General features: G+C 40.6%; 1 protein-coding gene across 1 annotated transcript; it reads left to right on the forward strand.

Moving 5' to 3' along the window:
- The first annotated feature begins 772 nt into the window (after positions 1–772).
- SLC30A1 (solute carrier family 30 member 1) lies at positions 773–9,182 on the forward strand. Its single transcript, XM_029965119.1, has 2 exons — positions 773–839; positions 3,379–9,182. The coding sequence occupies exon 2, from the start codon at positions 3,396–3,398 to the stop codon at positions 4,287–4,289; it is 894 nt and encodes a 297-aa protein (XP_029820979.1). The 5' UTR covers positions 773–839; positions 3,379–3,395; the 3' UTR covers positions 4,290–9,182.
- Positions 9,183–9,897: the final 715 nt, after the last annotated feature.

The raw sequence follows: 9,897 nt of genomic DNA on the forward strand, positions 1-9,897 counted from the left end.
CTGGGTAAGCCCCGCGGCGCCGCTGCCCCATCCAGGCAGAGAAAAGCGGGAGGGGTCCTCTCCCCGAGTAGGGCGGTGGCATCCTGGTCACACCCGGCGCGGGCTGTGCGGGGACCACCTGTCCCCCCTGCTGGGGAAGAGGCTAGAAACTTTCTTAGCAGCGCTGTTGGGCTCATGACTGTCGCACCTCTGCCTCGCACCTTTCCTTCAGATGCCGTGAGCTGCATGCTTGTCTTGCAGACAGGTCAGAGTGTGAAAGTCTTGGGATAAAGCGGTGTGCCGTGGGAAAAGTTGGTTCTGCTAGGGAAGGCACATGACAAGCGTTTCTTGCCTAGCGACACGAGCTGTCACAAGACGCTGCCCTAATGCCATCCGAACTGGCTGCACATCAAATGGAGCGCGGCTCAGCGCCTTGGTCCCGGCTCCTCCATTGGAGCAGTTATCAGCTACTCGTCAGGTACCTGAGAAGCTGCTCTCCACCCGAACGCAACATGCTGAAGTATATTCCACTGCAGTAATGTTGTACGTCTTCGTGGCATCGGTATTAATAGAAGTCTTGGAAATTGCCAGTCAGAACTGTGGAAGTCGGAATGTGGAGCTCACTGGTGTCAGAGCACACGCATGGTGTCTTGGAATGAGTTTTCTTTAGCTTTCTAAAGCATGCATCTTCCCACTCAGCTTCACACAGACACAAATTTAAAATCTTCCCTTCCCTATTGTGGTCAAACTGTCTGTTCCGTGGGTGGGAGTTTCTTGAGTTATTTTTTGAAGGATCCAGAAGCCTGGATTTTGAAGCTGCTTAGTTGAAGCCCAAGTCCTGCATGGTAACAGAGTGAAAGGTGTGCGACTGCCACTTCTCTATTCATATGGCATCCTTTGTCACCTCGAGGAAGGGGCTTAAGAACCTCAGAACCCATGTCTCTCTCTTTCAGTTTCAGGGTGACATCAATGGAGCTTTAATTGAGCAGAGTGAACTTTGCTACAGTTTCATTTTTTCTGTGGTCATAGGTTCCAGTATACATTTGAGAAACTTAGCAGTTTCTGTTTTTCTGACTCCATGTTGACTTTGGAAAGACAGGTTTTGCAGGAGGACAGGAGAGTTTCTCTGAATATGCTACACCATTTTGTTGACCACATAATAAGCTCTTAGTGTTGGTTTAGTTCCAACAAAGATATCGTAATAATTAGTTTCAAACAATGTAAAATTCCCTTAACTGTTGGTCTGATAGATATCTTGCCTTTGGAATTATTCTTACATGGTGAAAAGTTGTGCTTTTAGCCAAGTTTTGGACTAGTTAGACCAAAAGATTACATTATAGCATGAATTTAAAATGTATACTGTTTTGAGCTAATTTGTCTGGAATGTCTCATGGATGTGCTTCTGGCAATAACAAATAATTTGTTGTGGGTATTTAGGTGGTAATAGGGCATAATTTTGGTCACAGTGAAACTCTGAAATAAGTTTGTATTTCCTTCTGTGCCCTGTCATGATTATGTAATGGATGGAGTTATAGTTTACCCATGGAAAAGTTACAGGTAAAGGTGATTGGAGACTTGGAAGAAAAGGTGAAAGACGTATAGGTAAAGACTAGGGTGGTCCTGTGCCTTCACTGGAAATTGCAAAGAGGGGTTGTCCCTGATTTCCTAAGGTGGAAGTGGAAAGGAAGAGATAACCTTAGGGGCTAGTCCTGCACAGGCATTTTTGTGCATACAATTTATGTAAAGTAATCAGTTTATAGTTAGATTTCAATGAGCATATTTCAGATGCAAATGTTTTAACCATTTGCCATTAAAAAAAATCTCAAGAGCTTTCTGGAACTGTGTTCCCTGTTACCCTTTCTTATAGACAGCTCTACTGACTTTTCAGCTCTCCTTTATTCCAAGCACTTGATGTAGAACAGAGAATTCCTATTTCCTTCCTTCCATGATGGACCTTGAGGTCTGAACTCTGTAACCTGAGATATTTTTCTCTAATTTATTGACTTCTCTGGAAAGTTACAGGTCCCACATTCCATAACTCCTAGAGGTAGTGTGGAAAATTTAGCTGGAGCTTTAGGGCAGAAGTGGGATGCATGAGGTAATGAGCCTGAGGCTTGGAACTCGGTGCTCAGCTGCCTTCTAAGAGCCCACCCCTTCTTCAGAGAGGAGAGGATTTGTGCACACTTTACCATTGCAGAATTGCAGCCATGAGAGCAGAGCGGCAGAAGCTGCAGGTCTTATTAACGTGTTAATGTTTACAAAGTTCTGAACTGAATAACCTCAAAAGCAGTAAGAGCTTGTTGTCTCAGTTTGTCGGGCCATGGGCCAGTGCATGTTGCATTTCTTTAGCACTGGAAGTGTCCACGGAAGAACTTTTGAAGTAAAACAAGAGGTTAATCATGTAAAATTCTTTCAAATTTAAACAACATAAGATGATTTTCTTTCAGAAAATGTGATATGTATATTTGTTCCCCTATAACTGGTTAGCTACAGGGGAATGGTAAATAGTGCAGACAGTTTTGACAAAGAAGAGCACTAAAATGTTCGTTTATGTTTTGCACAGTCCATGACCTATGGCATTGGACATCAGAAGCTGTATGTCGCTTGCATAAAAAGTGTAATTTTGGTACTTACTTATTTATTTATAAATTACATTCTGAAATATAAATAACACTAGTTCATAGCCACTGAGAGCTTCAGAGATAACTTAAACTGTCCTATACTCCATACTGCTGATAAATTCTGCATTTCAGACCTAGAAGCTCAGCTGATTGTCCTGCTGGCTCCATGCGCCATCTCAGAAAAACTTCCTTTTCCTTGAATTCAGAAGCCTTTTGAAAATGCACTTCTGAACCTGAAAAGAAGCTGCTATACAGCTGTATTCATACAACTTTTGAGCTTCTGGCTTCAAATTGTAATACAAAAGAGCAAAAAGTCCTATGGTTTGAGATTTTAGCAATGTGATTAGTCTTCTAGTGTTTCAAAAGAGGGAACTAATGTAACTAACTGAGCTACGTAACCAGCTTTTTACGTATGCTCTGTAGTTCTGCATTTTGTTTAAGAAACAAACAGTGAGGAGTCAAGTGGTTAAACAGCTGGAAAAGGTGACAGTAGTTTTTCAGTAGAATAGATTAAAACACGGTCATCTTCATTCTTTGCCACTCTACATCTTTAAACTCCATGTAGAAACAGTTGCCTTTTAGACTTTTTAGATCACTTATTGGGACAACTGAATATTTCTCAGACAGAGAAAATCTTGCTAAGTGTGTGGGTAGAGCTGCTTGCTTTTCAGTTTCATACTCGATGTGGCATGCTAATGTTGGCTGTTATTTTATAAAGAATTACAGTAATGTGTAGTATTATAGCATCTGCCTAATGGTTTTATTGTTTTCTTGTCAGGTGATGTGAAAGATGACATGGCTGACCTACAAGTGAACGGGAATGCTGGCCATTATCCTCTGGATGAAGAGGAGGTTGAAGAAGACTCTAGTGCGCAACTTAACATGCGTGGAGTTTTTCTGCATGTTTTTGGAGATGCCTTAGGTTCAGTAATTGTGGTAGTGAATGCCTTGCTCTTTTATGGGTTGTGGAATCCATGCCCTGAAGATGGGCCTTGCTTTAATCCGTGTATCAATAATCATTGCATGGAAAATGCTACTTTATCCCAAACACTTGGGAGAGCTAACAAGTCTGAGCAAGAGGGCATTACAGTGGCTGGTCCTTGCTGGTTGCTATATTTAGATCCTGTCCTTTGTTTGATTATGGTCTGTATACTCCTTTACACAACTTACCCGTTACTTAGGGAGTCAGCCCTTATACTTCTGCAGACTGTTCCCAAACAGATAGATGTTCATTCTTTGAACTCAAAGTTACGTACCCTCGAAGGAGTTGAAGCAATCCATGAATTACACATTTGGCAACTAGCAGGCAGTAGGATCATTGGCACTGCTCACATCAAGTGCCCTGACCCTTCCACGTACATGATGGTGGCAAAGCGCATTAAAGAGATCTTTCATGACGAAGGGATTCACGCAACTACCATTCAGCCTGAGTTTGCCAGCGTTGGCTCTGAATCGGGGAGAGGGAAATGTGAGTTGCCTTGCAGGACTCAGTGTGCTTTGAAGCAGTGTTGCGGAACGGGGGAAGATAGTACTGCAAAGAAGACAGAAAAATCTTCGTCACTTAGTATTTCTTGTTCGGAAGTTGTCATTGAATTTCCAAAAACGAGGAGGACTAAGTCGGAGAGCATCCCTTCAGTGAAGCTAGAGGCAAACACTGATCAAAATGAGCAATTTGAGTCATCTTTGTAACTTCCCGAACGGTGCTACCTGAGTTGTGGTAACTTTGTCAACAGCTGTGTTGCAAGAGGAAGAGACAGACGTTTTGAGTTGCAATTTTGCCAAGTAGTGTAATTGCTGAAGTCCTTGTTCTTGTCATATTGCTAAATATAGAATGCTTGTTTTAAAGAATATAATGTCACTGTCATGATACAATGTGTTTGTGTTGACTTTGTTTGACTGAGACAGACAGAAAGTGCACCTATGCTGTAACAACTTCAGAAAACCAGTTTCAACATTTCAGCAGAGACACTTTTTGCTGTGCTTCAAATTAAGATTTTTTTTTTTCAAGTGAAAAGGTATTTGAGGGATAAGCATGTAGGAACTCGATTTGTGTTACATATTTCTTGGACCTACTTTTTCCTTTAATATTTGATTTGTAGATGTTTTAATATATTCTTTATTTAGAAGCCCTAAGAAAACCAAAGTTCATAGAACATTTTAAAAGAGAAAGCTACTAAAAACTGGAAACCACTTTGCAGTTTCACATATTTTTCTTAAAGCTATGTAATAATAATAAATGTGAAGGCTTTTCAACTGAATTTATTGCATTTTTTGAAGAGAACATCCTGTGATTGTTAGAAATTGTCCCCACTTCTTTTGGTAAGGTAGCAAAGTAATTGAAAACAACAGATGTGAAAGGGGTTTTTTCTACCAGAATGGAAGTTCAAGCTACTGTATACTGCTGTCTGATCAAGATGTGAGACTGATTGATACAGTAACACATACTTTCATATTTTGTGTATTTTCTGGTGGCTTTTCTTACTTCCAAGTTGTATCTTGGAAGTCTTCAATATTTAAAGAACCCTTGACTCACAGTGCTGTGAATCAAGAGCTGGAGCTTTATATTTAACTGATGCTGAGTTTACTAAGACAAAATAATTAGTTATGTCAGTAAGTGCGCAGTCGGGGAACGTCTGCCAAGCACCGACAGTATAATTTGTGCTTTCCAGCTCAGACAGCAGCTTCGCAGCAAGTAATGCAGTGGTGCATTTTGCTTCTAGTTGAGTGGAAGCACTTGCAGTGACTACAGTCCTGGTCCCCACCGTGTCCTCAGGAGCCCTCCAGGACTTTTGAGGAAGTGGCGCAGGGAGCAGGATTTCGTTAACTGTATTTCACACTTTGAGGTGTTTATGTATCACATAATTTCACTTATTAAGTATCCAAATCTGTGGTTTAAAATCTTGACTCAGTTAATTGACAACTGGCTCTAAAGAAGCTGTTACAGTATGCTGCCAACTTACACCTTAGCAGAGGAGAAACTGGTCAGTGGGCTCTGTGAATTTGGCAGAGACAAGGTGAAAGTTGAAGATAAAACATATAAGAAATATAATCTAAAACCCCAGCCTTTTTGATCCACTCTCGCGTTACATATGGGAACCAATGTCTTGTGCTTATTTGACTCTCCTATGCTCAAAACTGGAAAACAACTCAGATCTTCCATTGTTTGTTCTATGACTCTGGACATGATAAACACTTTGCCCGAGTTTCCCTGTCTTAAAATGGGGATAATACCTACCTCACAGGGGTGTTGTGAGGCTTAACTCTTGTGCAAAGAGCTCTGAGATTTGTTACTGGAAGGCACTGAAAAAGATTAGAAGATACCAGATTACATAGTGTTTGCTACTTCTACAAATGTATGGCAATACCTAGGCACAACCAGAGGGAACTGAGAATAGTTTTGGCCTTATGAAATTCTCTGATGCTGTGGTTTTCAGGTTTTTAACAGTATTTAAATGTAGATTTTTTTAAAAAAAAGAATGTTTTGTTAGTGAAGGGAATGTAGCTTTGCCTCCAGATAGAACACCTTGCTAGTTTGCATTTCTTACGTCTCATATCGTAATTGCTCCTAAATAGTTCAAAATAGTCCTGCTGCTCATCGGACCTGGATTGGCCCAAGTCACGTCAGTGGTCTTACCCAACCTCTCAGCAGAGCATTGCAGTCAACTCTCGATTATCCATGGGTTGATTACCAGTGTTGTGTATTAACTGTGCAGTCTGCAGAGCCCAGACCAGCCCTGCATCGCGTGCTGTGCACTGGCCAAGCGCTGTGTGCCAAGGCATTGGAAAAGCAGAGGCACTCAGACGGTTCCACAGGAGCCCCTCTCACAGGGTGTGTTGGCCTGGGTGCAGCACAGCACCAGGCACTTATTTTGCCTCTTGGCTGCTCAGATGCATCTGCAGGAAGCTGCAGAGTGTGGATAGGTCGGTTCAGCTTTGCGCTGGTTTGGGGATGTTGGTGCTTCACAGCCACCAGCATTGCTCCCCTTTTTCTGTGTTTATGCTTGTTGTACAGTCTCATAAACTAACTTAAATATGTTAATATAGTATTTATATATGTTTTTGTTTTGTCTGAATTATCTTAACTCTTTCTTCTGTTACCTGTATATGATCTAGAGTTGACTGTTAAATGAGATCTTGTATGAGACTACATTTGCAGAATATGCTACCACTGCTAGTATACTACAGAATATTAAGCAAGTAAATTTTGAAAGGAACAAAGTACTATTTTTTTTTAAATGTGTATCCTTGCTTTTTATGGTAAACTTTCACTAATTATTTTGATCATTAGTTTAAAATTGGTCTCAATCATTAGTTGAGGTCCTGCTGTATATCTCTAATGCACCATAGTACTACTGCTCTTTAGTTTATTTAAAAAGATACCAGCAAGACAAACCATAGTAGCACTGACTGTGACTTCTCTCCTGTTGCTATTATAAAAACAGAGCAACTATTAAGTCATGACAGTTGCCATCGCTGGTTAACAGTCTCAGTAAATGCATCTGGATAGATGAAGTTGTAGTCACTATTCCATTTTAAACTATTTAATCTTTTCTTTTTGAGCCAGAAGTCATATTTTTCTATTTCTGTGTCCATTGCAGGCAATGGCTAGCTTAAAAGACAAAAAGCTCTCCCCCTCATTATTTTAATTACAGGATGAAGATGTGATGATGATGATGGTGATGGGGGCAGAAGGGGGAGTTGCGTGGTCTCTCTGTCATGTGCTGTGTTGCACGTGCAGCACCAGCTGGTGTTGACAGGACCCTTTAGTCTCTTTAGCCTTCCATGGCAAATTCCCTGAAAGCATATAGTGAGGTCAAGGTGGTGGCTGTGCAGCAGCAGGAACATAATTTTTCTGTTTGTTCTGGCTGTATGAGACCCGACTGTAGCCCACTAGCTTGTGATAGAGCTTGATTTTTTTTTAACCTGATCTGTTGAGGTTATACAGACTTGATTTGTTGTGAAGATCACAGTTTCAGAATACTGAGATCATTCAAAAACACTGCACAGTCTCTCTTTTTTTTTTTTTCCACAAAGCATGGAACTAGTGAATCTCATGTAAGTGAACACTGCAATGGAGGGGGAGCTAATTGTATTGTGTATCACATTCCTAAATTTTTAAAATAAAAAAAACTATGGAACACTGATTTTAAGGAAAAATAAGTTTTTACTTCAATGTCTAGATTGTTTAGGCTTCTGATTAAATGTGTCAGAGATGTACCAAACGTCACTGGGTGAAATATTTTACACTTACTATATGTCTCATCCAGGAACAGGCTGTTTTAGAATCACTTCTTAGATTATATCTGCGCCCAAGGTGCAGTGCAGAACTAATTCAGACACTCAGTGGGCTAGCCACAGCTCCATCAAGCTTCCTTTGTAGCAGGGTAAATCGTTTCTGTGGAACCCCTAATAATTTTAGCTTGGTTGCTTTAAACAGCCACTCTGGGCTTTTGGTGGTATCCGTTGCCGCTGCCTCGCGGTGTGCGGTATGGACAGACACAGAGTTATGTAAAAGAACTCGCCCCGACTTGTGACTCCCCAAAAGTCACGGCAGGGGCTCACTCCTGAAAATTTCTGTATTCTTGAGTAGTTTCATCGGGCCGACGAGTACTTACTTGCATGCAAAGAATTACTTGTGGGAGTGAGTCCAAAGCTTCTGCCAGTGCTTTTACAGAGTGAAAGTACCTAGATTTTATGGATGTCTTAAAATCAGGACTATTGTGGTGTTTCTAAATTTGCTGCAGAAATACTGTCAGTTTGATACAATTCCAGGATTTATTCCTTTCCCCCGTTCTTAAAAAAGAAAGGGAAAAAACCTCACTGAGTGTCCTAAGACTTATTAACAAGTTTAGCTAAACTGACATTGCTGTTTGCTTCTGAAATCAGGCCATCTGAATTTATTAAACACTGCTTGGTAGAGTTTGGGGAGGAGGGATAAAGATTCTTGCCATTCTCATTCCCCTGCCCCCTGCTTTGGCTGCACTTTCTAATCTCTTCAGCTATGGAGAGACCTGGGGGGACAGAGGGGGTGAATTTTTTACCTAGATGTTCCGAGTTCCACATGGAGGGAATGGGAAATACTGCTAACTATATTTAAAAGCATATAAATATGCTCTGACTATTTTAGTTTCATAGCATAGCATCAGTTACACCCTTTTTAGGTATGCATTTAAGTTGTCAGCTCCATAGCATCTCTGGTTTTTTCTTTCTCAGCTAGATGGAAAGAGGTGGATGCTCCAATTGCTTGGGCTAAAGCCACACTTGACAGTTTTCTAAATCAAACACAGCTTTGCTGATAACAGAAGGGTTTGATTATTCCTTGTGACCTTTTCTTTGTGTGGTTAGCTGCCCGTGAGGTACAGCACCATGTTTTAGCAGGCTCACATTTATATTTTCTGCATTCACCGTGTGGTCTAATTAGTTGAAGAGCAAAACCACAAAACTGAAAAATATCTTTCATCTATATATCTCCAAAAAGCACATGGGATTAATTTGGCTTCTTTTTTTTCATGTCCTGGATCCTGTTTCTGAACAATGTTAAAATATAATTGGCATAGCTTGTTCACTGATGATATTTCTTTTTGCCTTCTTTTAAAATAAATAACAATGTTCGGGTTTTTGTTCTTTTTTTTTTTTAAGTATTAAAATGCTGAGAAAATAAATGGAGCTCTTGAATATCAAACGCTTTTAGTTGGGATTTCTTTCTCAGATCAGTTCCTGGGAAGGAATTTAACTGGTTGGAATGCACTTTCACCATCTCTCAGAACCTCAGAAACAAATGCGAAGCGCACAAATAGAAGAGGAGGTTAGTAAATGAGTTGTGAAGTGCTGGCCTCCAACCATCTGGATTCCAGGTGCAATTAAAAGAACAGTTGCTCAGTTCTAGTATCATGTGCAGAGGTAATTATGCAAAAAGCATTTTTTTTCCTGTAAGAAAAACAGCTTCTGAAAAGAATAAAAAAATCTTCTTGTCCTGTTAATTGGCTGTGGTTAAATATCTAACCTAAGAGTCAATAAGGTAGGCTTCCTAATAGAAGTCTGTACTATTCTGTTTAATGTCTTTGGAAAAAAAGCTACTTTAGAGGAGAAGATGCTTTGGTACTTTTCGGCTTCATTTGATTTCATTCAGAAACACTGCAGTTTGTGAAGTTTGTTGGGAGAAAAGGACTGACTGTGGCTGCCAGCACTAGCACTGAGGAGAGCAAGATGGTTACTAATACCTGCCTTGAGCTGTTAATGAGCTTGCAATGATGAGTTCATTTTGGAGCCCTTCACTGGTGCAGCTTCAGCAGCTCCT

The sequence above is a fragment of the Manacus vitellinus genome, unplaced genomic scaffold, assembly GCF_001715985.3.
Source record: "Manacus vitellinus isolate BGI_N305 unplaced genomic scaffold, ASM171598v3 scaffold_8_pilon, whole genome shotgun sequence".
NCBI classification, from domain to species: Eukaryota; Metazoa; Chordata; class Aves; order Passeriformes; family Pipridae; genus Manacus; species Manacus vitellinus.